The sequence below is a fragment of the Lolium rigidum genome, chromosome 3 (genome assembly GCF_022539505.1).
Source record: "Lolium rigidum isolate FL_2022 chromosome 3, APGP_CSIRO_Lrig_0.1, whole genome shotgun sequence".
In the NCBI taxonomy this organism is placed as follows: domain Eukaryota; kingdom Viridiplantae; phylum Streptophyta; class Magnoliopsida; order Poales; family Poaceae; genus Lolium; species Lolium rigidum.
Window position 1 is genome coordinate 8,261,211 of NC_061510.1, and position 22,980 is coordinate 8,284,190.

The 22,980-nt window shown below is 48.2% G+C and overlaps 1 protein-coding gene across 1 annotated transcript; it reads left to right on the forward strand.

The window, feature by feature from the left end:
• Positions 1 to 4,236: 4,236 nt before the first annotated feature.
• Positions 4,237 to 4,599, forward strand: LOC124694358 (cortical cell-delineating protein-like). The gene has a single exon (XM_047227352.1). The coding sequence runs from the start codon at positions 4,237 to 4,239 to the stop codon at positions 4,597 to 4,599; it is 363 nt and encodes a 120-aa protein (XP_047083308.1).
• Positions 4,600 to 22,980: the final 18,381 nt, after the last annotated feature.

Consider the following 22,980-nt stretch of genomic DNA (forward strand, 5'->3'; position numbering starts at 1 on the left):
GACCATGCCCGGTGTATACCGTCTGAATCGGCTGTTTCTCTATATGTAGGCTGACTCGCTGAGTGCTCTCTAGATGCAACCTTGAGCGTGGTCTTGCTTCCCCTCATCCTCCTTAATTTCCATCACCTCTACTCACATCTAATCAACATAACAATAATTCAAAGCAAAATAAGTTGATCATAAAAAATATGTGACAAGGCGATTCCATTCTAACTATCGGTTTCGAGTTCATTTGTTGTAAATCTCCAATTTTGTGTACATCTTTGAAGTGCTTTTGACCAAATTTCATCATGTTTATCGCACATGTTTTTCCGTTTAAAATTTCCTTTGAGGAGTAGCTTCACCCTATCGTTTCGCACACTTCCCCTATTGTAATTTTTCATTTCAACGGTCGTAGAGACGAGCACCTTGCTAGTATAATGTGACTTGTGCACATGTGTACAGTGGTGGCATGGTGGTCTTTCTGCGCGCCGATGGTAGGCCTTGTGCGCGGCTTCGTAGATGGTGGCATTGTGCTGATTCTGGTTTTCAGAGGTGTCTTACATATAGGCAGTGTAACCTCCTTGGCCACCATCTGCGACAGCGGCATGGCAGTCTTTCCGCGTGCTAGCGTGGTGTTGGTTCTGTTAGCGAGTAGTCTCTTGCACGCAATCAGAGTACCCTGCTCCCAGAGCTAGAGAAGGTGGTGGAGATACTCGTGGTTGTGTCCATCTTCGTCGTGATCCACTTGCTGCGCCAACGGGGCTCGCTGGGCCTCTCATCGTGGCAGGTGGTATGCACGATCTCCCTTCCGACTCGCACTGCGTGCTCACCAACGACTCAAACCTTGAGCACATTTTCAAAACCAAGTTCGGCACCAACGAGGAGGTATGGCGGGCACAACGAAAGGCGGTGAGCATGCCGTCACAGCTCACCGCGAGTTCCACTCCGCCGAGTTCCACGTGCTGACGGCAATCATGCTGGTTGAGCTCGTGCATCGGTGGCTACTCCTAGTGCTGATCACCGTTACTCAATTTCAAGTGTGGTGGTGTGAGGTAAGCTCACCACGTGAACAAGTTGTGAGACTCAACCTGAGTAGAGAGGCATCCAAAAAAAATAGGCCAAAGGTGCCCTACAAATGAACCCAACTCCCATGCGGGCGACCAAACGAAATGCACAATCAATTTTTTGGGTCGCACGCTGCAGTCATGGCTCCCTAGCGCCCCGCCCCCCTAGCCCAAAATGGGTTGCGACCTACCAATGGTGCACGTAGTGTACAAAAAACGTACGTGTTACAATACTTTTCAAAGGGATTATTGTTGAGATGGCACAAACATGTGGGTGGGAGGCCAAGTTTCTAAGTTCAAATCCTACGAAAAGCACCATTTTGTAATTATTTCTCGCTCTTGATTGTCCACACAGACCATGTCAAGCTGGTTGAAATCATTCTTGTGAGGACACCAGTATAATGATAAAAATACAAATAACACAATGTGGATTTCAAGATGAAGAAAAATACCGTTGTAAGTCAATGAGTATTTCTCCAATAACAAGTTCGGAGCTTTGAGTTGACTCATAGACCAACACTATCAATTTAGGTGCCTCGATAACATAGATTTTTGTCGGGCCCGCTAGAGAAAGTATGATCAATCTCTGAAGGTATAAGGTGCATCATGAATTACCAGCTCGTGGAAAATCATATGGTGTCTAGGCTCCTTGAAGCCAAACACATCAATCATACGGATACTCAGCGACACGATGTAGAGGGTTATCAACTTGTGGATTTCCTGAAGTTGAAGGCCCTCGAACGCAATATAGTCAGCAACCAGGCTTTCATTGGCCGCTTCCCAGATGGGGATGTCGTAGAGCTCATGTTGATTTAATCCAAGTACAAGAAAGGGATTACATGAAATTCCAGGAAATAGTAGGACCAAAGGCGAGCGATGCGTAACTTGGGTGCGAAGCGGAGTGCAGACCACGGCAGGGAGCTCGATAGTTTTCCACCACAGAATATGAGGTCCTCGAGGCCATTTTGGGTGCCTGAACGGGACCACCTGTCGAGCTTGGTATAGAGCTTCGCTTTGGTATGCAAGCCATAGATGTGTACTCTTTTGGTGGGTCCAGGGTGCGCCATGCGGATCTTGAAAACTGCGGAGGCCTGTTTGCGTTCCTTTTGGAAGAGGTTGTACTCGATTATGAGGTTGAGGGGCGATGAGCACCAGAGGTGGTGCCACCTCTAGTAGAGGATGGTTGTACGCACCACGGACTTGGTGGGGAGGAAAGATATGATGATGTCCAACATCTCATTGGAGAGGCTGCAGATGAGGTCGACACTATGCGGTGGCCCTTGAGTATCAGGCTCGACCCGCCTCCGATTGTCGGCCACCACCGCCTCCATTTCTTTCGGCGGTAACAAGGAACCAAAAAGTCTCGTCGTAGCAAGGGAACTCGCGTGGATTGTACTGTTTTTTTCTTGGATAATGTAGACGACGAATGGTCCAACATTTTTCTTTCCAGTACAATTTAGTCGGCCACCACCGCCTCCATTTCTTCAGGCGGTAACAAGGAACCCAAAAGTCGCGTCGTAGCAAGGGGACTCACGTGGAATGTACTATTTTTCTTGGATAAGATAGACGACGAATGATCCAACATTCTTCTTTCCAGAATACTGTACAATTTAAGTGTAAGGTTGAAACACTTCGTAGTCCGAGATAAAAAAAGAGGTGTAATTAGTTGTAGTATGGCGACCCCCCCCCTCCTCGCATGTGGGGTCGTAGTCCGAGATAAAAAAAGATGTGCAATTAGTTATAGTATGGCGACCCCCCCCCCCCCCCCGCTCCACGCATGCAGGGTGATCTTGAGCTGACCTATAAAGAAAGCTAGTAATATTGTCCTGAATAAAAGAGGCGCGCGACGAATAATGTAGTATGTTTTTTGTGTGAATTCACTGGAGATGAAGGTAACAGTATGTTGACCTCACAAGGGTTTTTTTCCTAAGTACTGGAGAAGTTACGGTTGAAGAACCACTCAACATCTTCTCTCCGAAATACTATGGAAGGTACTGTTGAGATCAAGATAAAAAAAACGTAAGAGATGTATTATGGCAATAGAGAAACTGGTAAAAACTTAATTTCCCCGAATAAAAGAGAGACAAAAAATATTTTATTTGGAGCCACCATAGAAGAAGGGTCGTAGTCCGCTTCCCTAACAAGAGATGCGGCGAATGATGGGTATCAGGGGAGTAAATAGCAACAGTCCGATTAATGCGCTGAAAACTACTCCCTCGGTCTCAGTTTAATTGACATGCACAAAGTTCAAGTAAAACTTTGAGCATTAATTTGATCTGCAAAATCTAAATTATATATCTACAAAATTTATATCATTAGATTCTTATTTTTTAAAAAGTTTAAAATGACATAAATTTGTTAACGTATATTTCATATTTTATTGAGACTAAGATAATAGTTAAACCAAATTTTTGGAGTACGTGCGCGCCTGTTAAAGTGAGACGGAAGAAGTAGTAACAAGCTCGACAAAACTATAAGTTCAAACGATTTGTCTATCTAAACAGCTAGCTCTCCATGCACGGCAAATTGGCATGTTGCCAGGATGAGAAAGCAATGTGCGAAACCTCTAGTCGTCCGGATCCCTGGTCTAGTAGCATCCATGGCCACTGCACGTACGTGGAGTGAAAACCATACAACATAGTCTCGGATTAGAACGCTGCTGAACTCAGGTTGCTCTATGAAGAGTGATGACATGCACATCATCCCATGGTCCTGGAGCCGGACTTGTTGGAGGCGATGAAATGGCATGCACGTTGTCACATTGACCTGAAACTGCGTGAAGCGCGAGAGCCGGATACTTCGCGATTGCAATTGCGTTTACCGTATGTTAATTATTCTGGCAAACCACCTCCAGGCTGTACTCTTCGTCGCGATAGTATAATTATCTAGTGAACATGGGTGTCAGTACTAATTAACAAGGGCAGCGCGCTGTACTCCGCCATTCTTAAATTACTCCTAATGAACATGGGCGTCATTACTAATTAACAAGAACATTGATTGAGTACTCATATTCAATCGATCATGACTGGCATGGACAGGGATCTCGTAGACTAAACCTAGGCTATAAATACCAGCCCAAAATACCCAAGAAAACCATCCCAAGCAAGCAAAACCTGCTTAGCCATCAAATCGCTAGCTGCACGCCATCAGTACATAGCTCGCTCGCTTGCTCCATCGATCAATCTGTGCAATGGCGCCCTCCAAGCTGGTCCTCTTCCTTGCCTTCAACCTGGCTCTCCTCGCCACCACCGCGCACGCCTGCGGTCCATACTGCCCCACCCCCACCCCACCGCCAACCTGCTCGATTGACACTCTGAGGCTGCAAGTGTGCGCCAACGTGCTGAACCTGCTCAAGCTCAACCTCCCAGTGCCGGCGAATGAGGAGTGTTGCCCGCTGCTGTCCGGGCTCGCCAACCTCGATGCATCTGTCTGTCTCTGCACCGCCCTCAAGGCCGAGATCCTTGGCATCAAACTCAATGTCCCTGTCGCCTTCACCCTCCTCCTCAACCAGTGCCACAAGACCTGCCCCGACAACTTCACCTGCTCCACCTGATCCATCATCCATCACAAAAGCATTAAACCTCGCCATCCCTCTACAAGCAAGCAAATCTCTCTCGTAACTTGCATGTCTTACACATTTACCTACATATGTATTTTTATTTGTTCATGTCCAAGATGTTCATGCATCGTTGTATCTCATCGTGAGATGTGCAATTGATTTTCATAGTTGCAAAATCATGTACACAGTTTGAATATTGTACGCGCCAAATTCATTGTAGTTTGTTCATGTTGTCTTAAGTGTTAACTCAACATGTGATATATCTTCGTTTTTGAACATGGACTAAAGGATGGTTTTTGACCGGATCCATTTGTTTTTGCATATACCGAATGGCTCTTATTCTTCCTCGCATGTATATTTTATAAGATATAGTATGATGGGCAATGGACGTGGTTTTTTCATGAAAGGGTAATCCTGGTCTTTGCACCCATATTGATTGACACAACTATATATATTTACTTTGATGTTTCGATCCTAAACTAGAAGAAAGCATGATGGGTCATGGGCGTGGTTTTTTCATGAAAGGGTAATGTTGGACAAAATGGAGGCAGTAGATGTGAGCCGACCTCTGGTGCTCGAAGGATTTTTTTGGCAGTGCGATAGGAGGAGCCTGGTCACTGGAATGTCATACAAAAAATAAAGAGAGAGAGAGACTTAGAATGAGGAAAACTGATATATGTCGGTGTGGCAAGCAACTACTGCAAATGTCTGAGTGGCAGGGCGCCAGCGTATATTTTTGTTTTTCATTTAATCCTCGTAGTGGCTGAATAAGAGCAATATCATCGCGATGTACGATCTTTAGGTAATAAATCCTATTTTCTGAGATTTACTTTTTAAACTTAAGCTCCTAGATTAGCGTCAAGAATTGTGCCGGCACTAACTAGAGAGCCAACCAGCTTGGTTGATATTCCGAGCGACCGTCTTCAATTAATTGAACACATATCCATATATCCTATTCCACTTCTTCACCTTCTCCTCTCCTTCTCATCCCCTTCTCCACTTCTTTCCCCTCCACCTCTTTCACTTCTCCACCATATCCTCTCCGCCACAGGTGACCACCTTCTCACTGACGACGGCGACCACCTTCTCCCCGACGACGATGCCCACCTCCTCTCCGGCAACGGCGACCACCTCCTCCCTGACGACGGTGACCACGTCCTCTCCGGAAACGATGACCACCTCCTCCCCGACAACGGCAACCACCTCCAACGTCCTACTCTGATACCCACCTCAATGCCCTGCTCCACCACCGTTGATGGCCTGCTCCTGATTGTCTCCTCGCCTAGATCTCGTCAACGCCACAAGGAGGCGACATGGACTCAATTGCTTTCTTTTGTTTTTAGGGAGTTTTGTATAAAATCACGTGGATAGTAGGGTGCTGGTCCCAGCTTATTTTTCAAAAATACACTAGCAGTGGACCGAAAACGCGCACACAACTGGTATAATAATAGTAGCGCTAAAATCGACATGCGACTACTGCCTGGACTACCGGTCGCTTGTGGGGTGGGCACTCGACTGGTACTGACTACCAGTGGTGAGGTACGGCCCGCGACTGGTAGCCAAAATACAAACACGACTAGTAGGTTTATTCATACTAATGGTGACTTAACATCACAATACCGAGAGGGCACATTTCATATCTCTAATTTGCCACGAGGAAACAAATCCTAGTCTTGAATCATTAAGCTTCTAGTATCTTCAGATATACATGACCCTTAACCTTCCCAACACGCAGGGCTAACCGGTGAGGGCTGATAAGATCAAAGCATACCTTCCAATATGACTTACCATAATTTTCTCATGGTCAAGGGACTTTTACATAATTTAACACTTACAGTTATTTTCCAACTAACAATAGCATATGAGTGTCTTGCGTGAAACAATCCATCCTTATTGTTGCTACAATTTCCATGCTCATGATCACAAAAGCTTGATCATCTAGCAACAAATGAGCTAGTTTTATTAGAGGCGTTAATAGACACTCATTTTCTAGGAACATCACAATATTAGCATGAAGGATAAACTTAATAATGAATATGGAGTTATAGATAATAAATTCCTCTTATTATTATTGCCTCTAGGGCGTAACTCTTCAACATAAACTAGTCACGAGGCATGAGAAGGCACTACGGGAGAGATGATGTATGCCGACGGCCGCCAGCCGTCGGCACAGCCTAGAAGGCCGTCGGCACAGGCTGTGCCGACGGTGACCGTCGGCATAGCGTCGTCGGCATAGTTCTGGTCGGGGACTGCCCGATCACCGTCGGCACAGACTGGCCGTCAGCATAGATTGTTGTGCCGACAGTAAAACCGTCGGCATAGTATTTCAAAATTTTCAAATTTATTTTCGAAAAAATATTAAAAAAAAAAATTGAAAAAAAAATTTAATTTTTTTTCACTTTTCTTCTTCTACTTTTTTACTTGTTAATCTTTCACAATCACACTTAGTACACTTAATCTTAGGTCAAATTGCACTTATGGTCAAACTTCCCAGTTGGTCACCCATCCTCACACTACTCCCGCCCCGGCACGCTTAACTTCTTGGTTCTCTTCGAATGAGCTTCCCTGAAAGAAATGACACCTTGATGTTAATATTACCATATCTATCATATTAACCCTTTGACCGTGATGTCACACCTCTATATTTTTAAATTCTAAACAATTATTTAAGTAAACAACAATGAATATATATAAATAATAATAATACAGAATTTGAAAAACAATTAAATTATTTTATTTTTTGTTTTTTTATTTCATAAGGAATAATTAATATCAGTAAATGCGAATTTGGCAAATAATATGTCTAAATTGATCAGAAAAATGAGAGGAATACAAATATGACATCTATATCATCTTTTGAACCAACAAAGTTAACTTACCCAAAAATCATGAGCATTAGATCAAGTACCTCTAGTTTAAATTTGACTGACTTTATCGAAAATGAGGTGGAAAACGGCCTCGGCATGACATAGTTTGCCGAAACAAGGTCATATTTGGCACGTGTGTGGGCCCTAGGATGGGAAGTAAGACCCCGGACGCACATTTCAAATCCGATCCACGGTCGGCCATCTTTTCATTTTTAGCGTGTCCAAACGGTTTTTATTTGTGAAGCAGCTACATAGGGCGCATTTTAGTATGAAGTGAAACCTCCGTGCGATGATAGTAGACCACCTACGCACCACCTATCACATGACATGTGCACGCGTTACCTTTTTGGGAACCCATGCGGCTTCCGGCGGTGTCCGGCCGTATCCGCTAGAAACTGACCGGATTTGAACTAGGGGTCAACTATCCGTCGCTCCAGAAATTCCGGAAAAATTGTTTTTAGTTCAACGAAGCATCATTATATGTGCTAATTTTTGTCCGTTTAGTTTGTTCGCGAATGGGTGCACCCGCACGCCCGGTACGGCGATACCGCATGTCTCGGGGGTCCTGTTTTGGCCAGATGGCAATTTGAACGAAGTCAAAAAATTCCAAAGAGTCGCGTGACATCATTTTATATGTCATAGTAACTATTCCGTTTGTTAAAACTGGGATACGGCAATTATTTTGAAAAACTCTTCACGAAAAGGGCTATCACGTCCGGAGTTCTATGGATTTCAAGGGAAATGAGGTGGGAAACGGCCTTGGCATGGCATAGTTTACCGAAACGAGATCATATTTGGCACGTGTGTGGGCCCTAGGATGGGAAATAACACCCCGGACGCGCATTTCTAATCCGATCCACGGTCGGCCATCTTTCCATTTTTAGCGTGCCCAAACGGTTTTTATTTGTGAAGCAGCTACATGGGGCGCATTTTAGTATGAAGTGAAACCTCCGTGCGATGATAGTAGACCACCTACGCACCACCTATCAGATGACATGTGCACGCGTTAGCTTTTTAGGAACCCATGCGGCTTCCGGCGGTGTCCCGCCGTATCCGCTGGAAACTGACCGGATTTGAACTAGGGGTCAACTATCCGTCGCTCCAGAAATTCCGGGAAAATTGTTTTTAGTTCAACGACGCATCATTATATGTGATAATTTTTTCCCGTTTAGTTTGTTCGCAAATGGGTGCACCCGCACACCCGGTACGACGATACCACATGTCCCGGGGGCCCTGTTTTGGCCAGATGACTTTTTGAACGAAGTCAAAAAATCACACGGAGCCGGGTGGCGTCATTTTATATGTCATAGTAACTATTCCATTTGTCAAAACTGGGATACGAAAATTATTTTAAAAACCCTTCATGAAAAGGACTATCACGTCCGGAGTTCTATGGATTTCAGGTGAAATGAGGTGGGAAACGGCCTCGGTATGGCATAGTTTGCCGAAACGAGATCATTTTTGGCACGTGTGTGGGCCCTAGGATGGGAAGCAAGACCCCGGACGCGGATTTCTAATCCGACCTACGGACGACCATCTTTTCATTTTTAGCGTGCCCAAACGGTTTTTATTTGTGAAGCAGCTACATGGGGCGTATTTTAGTATGACATGAAACGTCCGTGCGATGATAGTAGACCACCTACGCACCACCTATCACAAGACATGTGGACTCGTTGGCATTTTGGGAACCCATGCGGCCTCCGGCGGTGTCCCGTCGAATCCGCTGGAAACTGACCAGATTTGAACTAGGGGTGAACTATCCGTCGCTCCAGAAATTCCGGGAAAATTGTTTTTAGTTCAACGACGCATCATTATATGTGCTAATTTTTGTCTGTTTAGTTTGTTCGTGAATGGGTGCACCCGCACGCCCGGTACGGCGATACCGCATGTCCCGGGGGTCCTGTTTTGGCCAGATGACAATTTGAACGAAGTCCAAAAATCCCACGGAGCCGCGTGACATCATTTTATATGTCATAGTAACTATTCCGTTTGTTAAAACTGGGATATGACAATTATTTTGAAAAACCCTTCACGAAATGGGCTATCACATCCGGAGTTCTATGGATTTTAGGGGAAATGAGGTGGGAAACGGCCTCGGCATGGCATAGTTTGCCGAAACGAGATCATATTTGGCACGTGTGTGGACCCTAGGATGGGAAGCAAGTCCCCGGACGCGGATTTCTAATCCGACCCACAGTGACAATTTTTTCATTTTTGGCGTGTGTGAAAGCCATGAAACCTCGAACATTATAGCTCATTTCTAAAAAGATTTGTTTAGGCATTTGAAATATTTTATTTTTTATATTTTTCTATGATAGATCTTGTTTTTCTGCAAAATTTGATATATTATACTTATTTTTCTCAATTAGAATGATTTAGTTATGCTTTTTTGAAGACTGTCGTGCAGAAATAGAAAAAAGCTATGCCGACGGTATAACCGTCGGCACAGGTCTGTAGTAAAAAAAAGAAAAAAAATGTTGTGCCGACGGCCAGAACTGTGCCGACGGTGCCGGCTTGTGCCGACGGCCATTTTAACGCCGACGGCCATCTTTGTCACCGCGATCCGGATGCTTCTGTGCCGACGGCCCCGATATTTGGCCGTCGGCACACACGGCGGCCGTCGGCACATCTGTGCTCTCCCGTAGTGAGGGAACCTGTTTGGTGTCTATTCTTCCGCACATGTAATTAAAATTTCCTCCAAATATCATATTAAAAATTAATATAGTTATACATATACTATAAAGTTAATCATGAATGTGAAAATAGTATAATTATAATCTTTATTAGTCCCTCTTGGACATAGTTTTTTTAAAGATGAACAATATGTTTCCCCACTGCATATTTTTATTCATTTTTGGTTTTTTTATAAAGGCAAAATAAATAACAACCAGAGCTTGAGGAAAGCTCACGTAGAAGCTTGTGAATAAGTAAGGCCATTTCCTTCTTATAAGTGCCTCGTGCTCTATACACACTAGGGTCCACTCCGTTGAAGATGAAGTCATTTCTAATCACCCAAATAGCACAACAGACTATAACAAGAATCTCCAGAAAGAAAGGTTGCCGAATTTCATCCTTAAGACCCATAATGAAAGAGATAACTAGAGCATCAAGCAAGGACGAGACCCTCAATGATATATAGAGACAAATATTTCTCCAAAAAAACGTGGAAAAGTGAAAGTGAAGAAAATATGGTTTATGGACTCCATGGGATGTGAATTGCACATAGGACAGGAGTAGTCTGCCATGAAGAAGTTCTTCCACTGAAGGAGCTTCATTGTATTTAATCCATCCATAATCATGAGCCGGAAGAATACTTGATGTTTGGATTGACAACACGTCTTCCAAATCTATTTCTGAGCTGGGCACACAACATGCCGATGTAGGACAAATTTGTATGTAGTATAAACCTTAAAGTTTTATCACTGTCAAATGCAAGCCACTTAGCTTGTCCCTCAATCTCTTGTAACCTATGTCTTCCAGCTCATGAAGTTGAGCAAAAGCTTCAGCCAAAAGAGGCATATGGAAATGATTGTGGGGGAATTCCAAATTCAGAAATCGAGCAATGGAAAACAACATCATCCTTAGAGAAAGAGAGCAGTTGAGGAAAATTCCTGCAGAGTGGCTCCTAAAGACAAACATCATGCCCCAGCAGAATAGAGGTGACATAGGCAACCATTGAGAAAATGTTTCGAAGGAAGGTAGACATTTTAAGCAATCCCTCTACCAAAATGAAAAATCTCTAGAATTGGCGGGTAGCAGAGCAGAGAAATAGTATGTCTCTTAAACCAATTTCACCAAAGGAAGACTAGCATGGTTTCAGAACTTACGAAGATGCTTCATCAGAAGAAAATTATTTTGCTCGGCTAGGTTGATAATGGCAATCCCACCCTGGTTTTTTGGGACGACAAACCCATTCCTATACTACAAGGGGGGAATTGTTTTCCTCATTATCCCTCCTCCTGAGGCAGTGCTTCCTTTACTTGTCAAATTCCTTTAGAACCTAGTGGTAGACTTTCAGAGTGCTTAAGTAAAATGTGGGTAAGGAAGATAGTACAAATTTAATAATCCTTAGTCGGTTGCCATAATTGAGATATATGGAACAAGAGGATAATCCCCTTTGAGCATTAATTAAGCAGCAGGGGCAGGAAAAAATCTTATCTTGGCTTTGTTGTACTCAAAAGGAGGCACATATAAGTGAAAGGAACAAAATGCTCAAGAAGCAGTTTAGGTTATCAAGAAGTAGTGAAAATGCTCAGCCTCCACATTCATAGGAATCAAGTAAGATTTCCCACAATTGACCTTTAGACCAGTGGCAACACCAAAACTGTGCAGGATGGAATTTAGATGAATTAAGTGATTTACATCAACTGTAAAAATATAAGGGTATTATGTGCATAATGAATATATGGGAAGTCATGGGAGGAATTCAACGGCAAAGGCCTTGAAAGATGACCTTGGGACATGGCATCATTAACCAGGGTTTGAAGGAAATCAGCAACACGAGAAGCGGCAAAGGATCTCCCTATCAAAACACCGGCCTTTTGGAGTGAAACATGCGACTAGGGATCTCCCTGACCAATTTATCATGATTTACCATAAGATAAGTCCACATCGAATGATTCATCCAGTAAAAGGACAAAAGTACTAGCAAAATTATTAGAGAGAAAACTTATTGAAATTTGAGAGATACCATTATTGGATGGTGATGATGTATAGCTAGTTTGCTTCTTTTTTTGTGTTCTTCATTCTCTTCATCAACCTGTTCCTCTTCTCTTTTCCAAAACATTTTTTGTGACCACATATTTTCATTCATTCGAAGTAGTTACATATCAAAATTTTCATTATCTGTCGGGGGATGGCCCCCGGTATGTCAAAGGCTTGGCAAACTAGCCTTGTCTAGGCAGTTGTTGTACCGGTTTAGAGATTATTCCGGATGACAAAGATAGCTACGTGGCTAAGTGAAACTATACCGGTATCCTAGAAGGGGTATACCGGAATAGGCTAAGAAGATACCGGAAGTACCGGCACGGGCTACACAGTAGCACGTCGGCAAGCTGGTCAAAGATTCTCTCAAGAGGTAGAGGACAAAGATGAGCGAAGCACTTCAGCTTTAATCGAAGCTCTGAGGCCAAAGCAGAAGATGACGTAAAAGGTACCGGAGGATGTCAGCGTTCCTGATTAAAGACATACCGGCGTCACCGGCTGCCAAAGAGGCTTTGTAAAGTAGTTTGTCTAGTCAAAGATGCCATTAGGGTTTCTTCCCTTGTAAGCCACCCTCTCCCCTATATAAGGAGAGGGAGCACACCCCTGCGCGGGACGATTAGACTCTGGATGGTTGATGAGTTAGGAGATCGATCCAATTGACAGAGAGCTTGTACTGTGCTTCTTCAACCTCTGGCCAAGGCCAAGTTCATCAATAAGATACCGATATTCCATCCGAATTCCATCCTCGTGTTACCAAAACCCTCCCCCGAATCCTCTAGCGCACATTCAGCCCCAACTTAAGCCATCCTATGGCATCTGTCTGTTCACCACGACGACAGTTGGCGCCCACCGTGGGGCCAGCAGCTGCGCTTGCTGGAGTTCATATTCGGGCGGGCCTCCTCACCATCTCCGTCGAGCATGTGGACAGTGGCCTCGTCTATCACCTCGGCTCGCTGGACTTCATCAACGACAACGCTGGCTGCTTCTCCAACGGCGGTAAGTTCCCCAAGAACGGCCGCATCATCGAGTTCGGCAGCCACCGCGTCTACCTCGGCACCGTCCCTGCGCGCCAGTACCTCTCGCCGGTGCTGGTAGCGCCGGACCCACCAAGATCTGCTCGTGGGCTGCGCAACGGCTGCGCCGCCGACAACGTGGAGGTGCTGGTGGTTGGCGCGGCTGACGCCGGCAAGGAGGCAGCGGCGGAAGGCGCGGGACAGACCAAGTCCGCGCGCACGGCCAAACGGCCGACCGAGCGCGACCAAATGGTTTCGGGTACATCTGCAGCGCCACCGGAGACTCCTCTACAAGCGGCCATGAGCGTGCTGGCCACGCCCATCACGCAAAACATCGACCCAGCAGCGGCTCAGGCGGAGCTGGAGGCGACACAAAAGAAGCTGCTCTCTGGAGGCGCGGACATCATCAGGGCGCAGCGCGAGCTGAACCTAATCCTACGTGAGTATAACGCTGCACATGGCTTTGCTTCTGTTAGCGCTCAGGCTGCTAGAGTACCGGAAAAACGGCTTAGAGCTCGCAATCTAGATCAGGATTTGCGCCGGGAAGTTCTTGCCGGAAAAAGTACATCGGCATCCTTGAGCATCGTAGAGAAACCTAAGGACAGCAGCCCGGATAAAACAATAAAAGCTGCTAAGGCTGCGGTAGAAATGTGTGATTCGCTTACCGGTGATGCTCTAGCTAAACAACAAGATCGAGTTAGAGAATTGCTAGAAATGATACAGGAGCAAAATGCTGAGCTTGCTAAGGAAAACCAGGCAGCTACGGCATCGAAGTCGGTGCGTTCGGCAAGAAATGCCGGAAGCAAGTCCCATGGGCAGGCATCATCCCCCCATCCGGACAAAAGAAGAGAAAAAGAGGCAAATGCGCAACAGATGACTGTGTATGATCCGGTACTTGCCGGAAAGCAACATGCCGGGCAACATGATGCCGGCAGAAAAAGCCAAGGGGCAGCACGAGGCTATGCTGGAAAGGGCTATGCCGGAAACAATTATGCCGGTAAAGGTGAAACGGGGCAAAATTATCGAGCTGCAAGGGCAGCATATGTTGAAGATGAAATGCCACCACCAAGGTACCGGGAAGCAAGAGCCGCGGTACCGGAATATTACGATGAAGTCGATTCAGGCATGGAAAGGGTCGGAGCTTACCGGAACCCATTGGGAGAACGTGTTGGAGAAAGACTTCTGCCAGACCAGGATGCGAGGCACAGGCTGGATAGAGTGCATCTCTCTGAGATAATCGAAGCTGAGGGTCCTCCGTGTCCAAAGTGCTTTGGTCCACGGATCATGAGAGAAGAACCACCGGTTCGCAACTTCCAGTTGCCCCGTGATACAAAAACATACGATGGCACCACTAAGCCGGAAGATTGGCTTGCGGACTATGTGACCGCAGTATACGTCGCTGGTGGCGGAGGAACCGCCACAGGCGGAGGAAACCGGCGTTGGGCCGTGAGAATCATACCATCCTTCCTGGTAGGACCGGCACGAATTTGGCTTAACAATTTGCCAAAGGGAAGCATAAATGGTTGGCTGGACTTTGAGGAAGCTTTCGTGAGCAACTTCAGCAGCATGTACCGGAGGCCAAACAGGCCGCAGAAGCTCGCTCTATGCCAGCAGCGCTCCAACGAAACAGACCGGGATTACCTGACCCGGTGGAACTCCACGAGAAATTTTTGTGAAGGAGTGATTGAGGCACAGGTCATTGCTTGGTTTTGCAATGGGTGCAAAAGAGGTTCACCGCTGTGGAAAAAGCTGCAGAGAAACATGCCAACGACTTTGGCAGAAATGATACGTGTAGCAGATAGCTACACATTGGGAGATCCAATGCAACCGGCGGTTCAGGCTGAGCCGGCACAATCGAGCCAGCCACGCCAAGATCACTACCGGGATAACCGGCACAACAAAAGAAGGGAAGATTTCCCGGATCGAAGGTATGGTCCGCAGCAAGTGGCCGCGGTGCAGGATCATTCCGGCGCCAGTGGGAGCCAGAGACAAAAAACAGGATCGCAGCCGTGGGCGGGTCCAAAAAAGCAATGGGTTGAAAAGAAACCGTGGCAAAATGAAGATAGATACACCATGGAATCCGCAATGGATCAACCGTGCCGGTGGCACACACCGAATCCGGCGAGACCGGCAAATCATTTGACAAAAGATTGTTCCTGGACCAAGAGGTTGATGGAGAAAGGCATGATGAAATATGCCAGGAATCAAGGTTCCGGGAGGTTACCACCACCACCGCTTACCGGTGCAAATGCGCAACCAGTGTTGCCTCAGCCTAACCGGCAGCAGCAGCAAGAGGTCCATCGGGTGGAAAATGGCAATGACCAAGCACCACCACCGGCGCCTTTGGGCCGGAATGTTTACCTAGACCCACACTTGTGCTGTGTCGTGTTCGTCACTGAGCCCACAGATAAGCAAAGTATGCATCGCCGTTCCATGGAAGTGAACGCGGTGATGCCGGCAGTTCCAAAATACATGCTGTGGTCAGATCAGGAAATCACCTGGTCGTTCAAGGATCACCCAAAGATAATGCCAAACGCGGGTGGTTATGCACTGGTTGTGGATCCAATCATGCATGGGCCAACGACAAGAGTCAAGTTCAGCAAAGTGCTGATAGACAATGGGAGCAACATAAACATCATGTACCAGCACACAATGCGGACGCTGGGCATCACAGAAAACATGCTGCAGCCAACCCACACAACTTTTCACGGGATTGTTCCGGGCTTGTCCTGCTCTCCTATGGAAAATTTTCGGGTGGACGTGTCCTTTGGAGGACGTGACAATTGGCGGGTCGATAACCTTCTGTTCGAAGTGGTGGATTTGGACAGTCCTTACCATGCACTGCTGGGGAGACCGGCATTGGCAGCGTTCATGGCCTCCACTCTTGAAAGATGTCATCTTGCGGTATGGATACCCGCATAGCATTATCACTGACAATGGGACAAACTTTGCCCAAGGAGAGTTTAAGCGATTCTGTGAGGATAACAACATCCGGTTGGATTTGTGCTCAGTGGCACACCCGCAAGGCAATGGCCAAGTGGAAAGAACAAATGCGCTGGTGCTTTCCGGTATCAAACCGAGGCTCATTGAACCGCTAGAAAAGACACCGGGATGCTGGCTCGATGAGCTACCATCAGTGCTGTGGAGCATAAGAACAACACCGAACCGGTCTACCGGATACACTCCATTCTTCATGGTCTATGGGGCAGAGGTCGTGATACCAACCGACATCATTCATGATTCACCAAGGGTTCACCTCTATACCGAAGAAGAGGTAAAAGAGGCCCGAGAGAACGATGTGGACTTGCTCGAGGAAGCAAGAGAGCTGGCTTTGGCAAGAACAACCATATATCATCAAAACCTCAGACACTAACATAGCCGGAAGGTTAATCCGAGAGTGTTCCGGGAGGGGGACCTGGTGCTACGCCTAGTGCAGCGCACTGAGGGGTGCCACAAACTCTCACCTCCGTGGGAAGGGCCATTCATTGTGAGCAAGGCTCTGCACAATGATGCCTACTACTTGATTGATGCACCGGAATCGAAGAAAGGAAAGGCGGACAGGTCCGGAGATGAAACCAAGCGTCCATGGAACATAGCTCTGCTGCGTCCTTTCTATTCCTGAAGATGTGCTGTAAGGAGTTCCTTTTTTGTACCTTATTTGCTATGAATAAAAGATACCGGCACCTCGAGTGAGACTCGGGGACTGCATCTACCGGAATTGCATGCAACATGTTTATTTTTTCAGTATACCGGTTTGGTTGTTGGACAATTTCTTTTCTAGTTTATTAACGTGCTAAACCTACCGGAGTCTTCGACTTTCCTGCTGTCTGAAACCCGGCTTCATGGCAAGCAAGATAAACCGGAAGGACCCAAACACGTGAAAAATCCGAATGGAAATTGGGAACAAGTAATCCGAGGAAAGTTTAACTATCCCCGGTTGTACCGGTTTTTTGTGAAAAATTTCGAATTTTTTCTAAGTTCAAGAAAGTGCTTGCTTGGCAAAAGAACTTTGTGACTCATACCCCAAAAAACCCAGAGAGGTAGGCAGAGCCAAAGCAAAAGAACCAAGTGTGCATCAGATTGGATGCGGAAACAATTCCGGAATCTTCACTGTGCAAGATCAAAGCAAAACAGTAAAGGCAAATTGCTAAGATAGCGTACCAACATAACTTCATAAGTTACCGGTAAAATACCGGCATAATAGAGTATAACACAACCAAAAGGATTTAACGGACATTGTTTTACATCAAACACCCCGGCATACCGGGGGAGAATTTAACGGACATTGTTGTAAGACAACAAGTGTGGCAAGCAAGCAAAGCAAGATATTTTAGGCAGCGGGAGCTTCCGGAGCTTGATATGGGACGACGTCGTCTTCTGGGTCCTCCTCCTCGTCCTCGCCGGCATCCTCCTCCTCCTCGTCATCAGATAGTTCATTCGCTAAGTCAGCAGGAGGAGGGATGAAGGTGCTGGTAGCAGCGGACTGGGCAATCCGGTAGGCACGGTCCTTGCGCTTCGCAGTCTTGGCGGGATCGGTGTCGGTAGGCGCACCGCCGCGCAAGCTGTGGAGAGCGTCGAGGTCCAGATCCTCGTAACAAGAGCAGGCAACGCGGAGCGCTGCGTCAGCTCTGGCACGGGCAGATGAGCGTCGCCAGTCGCTGAACCTCTTGCCGGCGTCTTTCAGACGGTTGGAGAGGAGCGTCAGATTTGCTGGTGGCGCTTCCCCGGGCCACAGCACCTTGAAGAGTTGCATGGCCACGTCCGGCAGATCGACCAGATGCCGGTCCACAGCCCTCATGTGGGAGATCCGGGCGGCCAGCGCGACAAGATGGTCGTAGGCGTCCCAGGGCGCATCCGGGTTGCTCAGAGATTGCTCAGCCCTGCGCTCTGCTACCTTCTTGAACACGTGCGGCTGAGACTCCGGGAAAAGCTTTGCAAGGAAAGAAAAAGGAAAAAAGGAACCGACATAAGGATATACTGCCGGAAGGTATAAGCTTATACGCAAAAAGAGAAGAAAAGAGCCTTACTGAGGGCCAGCGCATCGGCTTGAATGACCAACCGGTCATACTCAGCTTGATCCGACGTGAGCACGGCGTTCCGGTCTCGCGCCTCCTTCAGCAGCCGGGACTCCTCCTCCAGCTCCTTTCGCAGCTGTGCGCTGGCGTCGGTGAAGTCCTTCAGCGACTCGTCCAGCTTGGTCTCAGCGGTAGCCTGGGCCTCCTTGAGCTCCCGCGCGTGCCGGAGTTCTGCTTGCACGAGCTGATCCTTCAGCTCTGCGGAGGCATTCTCCTGCGTGTCCAGGGCCTTGCGGTGCTCGACGACGAGCTGCTCCTTTTCAGCTGCAATCCGGAAGAACAAAGAATTAACAAAAAGAAACTGGTAGATTCAAGAGAGGCAATACAAACGAACAAAGAAAATGGTACCTTTGAGCGCGGAGAGCTGGGCGGAGAGATCCTCGAAGGAGGCTTCCGGAAGGGCAGCTGTACAAAGGACTTATGAGTATACATTATGAAAAGCAACCGGTACAAAAAGAGGCCGGAAGATGGAAACTCACCTTGACACTTGATGTGGGCCTCGGAAAGGAACCGGTGCTCCCACAGAAGCTCTTCAAAGAGCTGCTTCCGGTTGTCTAGGGTGCCCTGTTCAAGATAAAAGGTTCCGGTAAGGCTATGCCGGCAATCAAAAAAGTTTCGCGCTAAGAACTGCGTGCTCAACCCGAAGCTCGGGGACTGGCTATGCCGGTTTTTTGTTTCAATCAAGTTTCGCGCTAAGAACTGCGTGCTCAACCCGAAACTCGGGGACTTGTCATCGTGGTGAACAGACAGATGCCATAGGATGGCTTAAGTTGGGGCCGAATGGGCGCTAGAGGATTCGGGGGAGGGTTTGTTGATTAGATTGGATGAACTTCCGGGTGCTTTCCTCAAGAACTTGGCCTAAGCCAGAGGTAGAAGAAGAGAGACACAAGGAGGAACTCTGCTCTAGATCTTTCTCTTCATTGATCTCAACAAGTTACAGGTTTCTGGATACAAAATAGCTTATGAACCGTACGTACCCGCGATGGGGGTGTGCCTCCTCTCCTTATATAGGGGAGAGGGTGGCTTACAGGGGAAGAAACCCTAATGGCATCTTTGAACAGACAAACTACTTTACAAAGTTACTTTAATCATAGGTGACGCCGGTATCTTCTTTAACCAGGGAGGGTGACGTCCTCCGGTTGCTTTTGGCGTCACCTTCTTCTTTGGCGTCAGGGCTTCGTTTAAAGCTACTTTGCTTAGGTCACCCTTGTCCTCTAGCTCTCGAGAGAATCTTTGACCAGTCCAGCCGACGTGCTACAGTGCACCTCTTACCGGCAGTCCGGTGTCTTCTTAGCCCATACCGGTATGCCTCTCTTTGGGGATACCGGTATAGATTTACTTAGCCAAATGTTTAACTTTGCTCTCCGGAATGAATATCAAACCGGTATCTTGATGGCTCAAACCATCCGGTTTGGCATGCCTTTGGCATACCGGGGGTCATCCCCCAACATTAGTCCCCGAAGCTGGTATAGTCCGGTGGATTTTATCCGACGGACCATGCCAGTTTCCCATATTACAAGGTACCGGTTTAGTCATTCCGGCACCTTGCTCAGCTCTTCCGGCGTCTTTGCCTTAGCTTCTTTCTGTTATCTTCCGGATTCTTCCGGTACCTTATGACATTTAAACTTCTCCTCGGCGAAGTCAAGAATTTCTCGGGTACAATGCCTGTCAGAGACATGCGCACTGTATCTGACGCGCCAATGCCAGGGGTCACTTCCCTTCGGCTTCTGCGCCTGCATTTATGGTGCCGCACTGGATCCCCGCTGCCGTTTCGGATCCGTGCGGCCTCCCTGTGGCATATTATTTTCCGCGCGTGTATCATCGCGCCACGTGGCGGCCCACGAACTGAACCGCCGCGGCCCAGCAGTTGCCAGCCCGCTATCTCTTCTTCCTATATAAGGGGAAGTGGTTCCTTCTTCCTCCTTTTCTCCGCATTCGCCACTTCCTTGCGCACTTAGAGCTCTCAGCCCTTCCTGCGCCCTTGCTGCCGTCGTTCGTCGCCGAATCTCCGCCGCCCGGTGAACTTTCGCCGCGACTCCGCCAAGCTTCGCCGAGCTTCACCGTGCAGCGATTCACCGCTGCACGTCCGCTGCCACCGCACCGTACATTCTCCAGCGACTACTTCTTCTCTTCCTCGCCGGACCTCGTCGGCGACTGCAGGTTCGCTGCTTCTCCGGCGACCATCTTCAGTGTTTCGCGCCGCCTCAGGTTAGCTTTAATGCTTCTTTGCCCTCTTCTCCCTCGTCTTCCAGATCTTGGGCCGGTAGAGTATTTACCCTTTCTTTTCTTTTGCTTTTTCTCTTACTCGTAGATCTTCGCGCAAGGGTAGATCTTGGGAAATCAGTTTTTCGGGTAGATTCTGGCGTCTCTCAAATTCGTATGTCTAGCGAGGATCGTCTTTCCGAATCCTCCTCCAGTAGCCATCAGAGCGAAGCTTCCGACGGACTCTCAGCTGAGCTTGTCCGGATGGAAACTGATACCGGAAGAAGCCAAGAGGCCGGCAGCTCTAGCCAAGCATTCGGAGTAGATCTATCTAGTGTCACGCGTGGGGCCTGGAAGGGCTCCGACGTGACACAACATGAAATCGATTGGTTGTGCCGGTCTAGAAGGATACCGGAAGGAGTATCCTGCCGGCTTTCGCGCGGCGAGATCGAACCGGTACTGGAACCCGGTGAGTTTGTCGTTTTTCTTGCTCACTTCGAGCGCGGCTTCGGCCTTCCTGCCTCCGATTTCTTTCGCCGTTTTCTGGATTTTTACCAACTCCAGCCTCACCACCTTCCTGGCAACGCCATCTTCTATCTCTCTTGCTACGTTTCTTTCATGGAGGGCTACATCGGCCTCCGTCCCACTCGCGAGACTTTCGCTCGCTTCTTTTCTCTTCGGATTAATTCCGTCCAGGGCAAGGACATTCCTAAGCCCAAACCCCCCGTTCAGTGTGGGTCTTGTATCATCGGCTCCCGTCAAGGGAGCCCCTTTTTTAAATTCACCAGTCTCGAGTCATGCCGGGCATGGCAATAGACATTTTTCTATGTGAAAAACACCGGCGCCCCAGATCTTATCAACCTTCCGGCTTTCAATCCGGGGGTGCCTACGAAGGTCAACTGGAGCTTCTATCCTGGGACCAACCATATAGAGACGAACCGGATCGTACGCTTCATGGAGAAGCTGATGAAGGAGACAGACATTTGCTCTGACGATATCATCCGCACCTTCATCTCACGCCGGGTGCTTCCCCTCAAGCGCCGGGCGCATAAAATTTGCGAGATGTATGGCCTTGGCGATCCTACCAAGATCACCGGCCTCCCTCTGAGCAAAGAGGATGTAGTTCTTAAGGCTAGGCAGATCTGCCAGACTACCATGCCGATGGACTGGGAGTGGGGCTTCCTGCCTCTCAGCTCCACCAACCCTACAACTGAAGAAGTAAGAGACTACGCAATCCGGGTTGTTTTCCGGTAGCTTTTTGATGTATGACTAACTGTCTTTTTGTTCCTTTTCAGGCAAAGCAGCGCTTCCCTCGCATCGCAGCGGAGCAGCGAGGCCCTTGCCGGAAGTGGCCTCTGGATACGGTGGACCCGGATCCTTACGTCCATTGGACCGAGCTCAAGATGGGTCGCACCCACACCCCACGCCCCGGTAAGTTCTCATCCGAAGTTTCCGGTTCCGGTGATGACGATGTCAATATCCTTGAGGTATCTTTTCCCTTCATCTTCTCATATGTTTCCTTGTTGCAGATGCTCCCTCAGCCAGCGCCAACCCACAGGTCGTGGAGCGCGCTGTGCCGCTTCAGGCCGACGTCGGTGATGAATTCCTGGAGAGACTCATCTCCCAGGACAAGAAGAAGAAGGCGCCGGCAACTGAAGCCGGTCCCAGCAAGGCTCCTCCCGCCAAGCGCCCCCGGACAGAAGTTGTCGGCGGGAAGACAGTCTCAATGAAGTGGTACAAGAAGCGGGAGATGCCGGTCTCTTCCGGGTAAGTTTTTGTTTCTCTTTTTGCTTTGTTTTGCCAAGTTTTTCCTTCCGGTTGCTTTTCTGAATCTTTCTTCTTTCTATCTTTTTAGCCCTGCGCTCAAGCTCTCCAAGAGCACCGAGGGAACCGCAAGGACCTCGCCTTCTCCTCAACCACGCCTGGTACCTTCTGGTACCGGCAACTCTTCTGCCTCCCCTCTGGGATGCACTACAAGTGCGGGGCGCACGGCCCCTACACCTCCAGATCACCTCGCGGAGGGGGACATAGGTTCCTCTCCAGATAATCAGGACCGCGGCGCCAGCGACATCGGCGCCAACACCGAAGATGCCGGGGGGATGGAGCCTTTGGCTCCTACCGCCCCGAAGAGAAAAAAGAAGAAGGACGCCAGCTCCTCTCCCTCAAAAACTGCGCCGAACTCCTCCGCGCCTCCTCCAGAAGCTCCCATCATCGATCCAGCTAGAGCCAACGCTACACCGCCGCCAAGCAAAGGACGCAGCGTGGCTGAGCTCATGTCGCCTCCACGCCAAGGACCCGCGGCTTTGGGGGGCATCAGGTTCTCCAAGCCGCAAGGTTCCGCGGTGACCTCCGCGACCAGCTCCGTCCCGCAGTACCTGGCGCTGCACGCCGGTCGCACCGCCATCGTGGTTGGGGAAACGGCTCCAACCCCGCTGGGCCAGATTACCGAGCTTACGCGCGGAGGCAACGAGCTGGGGCATCTTCTCGATTACGCTAAAAAGTGGAATCGGGCGG

Bases quoted from the DNA above. Each gene is read 5' to 3' on its own strand.
- LOC124694358 (XM_047227352.1), top strand. From the start codon at position 4,237: ATGGCGCCCTCCAAGCTGGTCCTCTTCCTTGCCTTCAACCTGGCTCTC.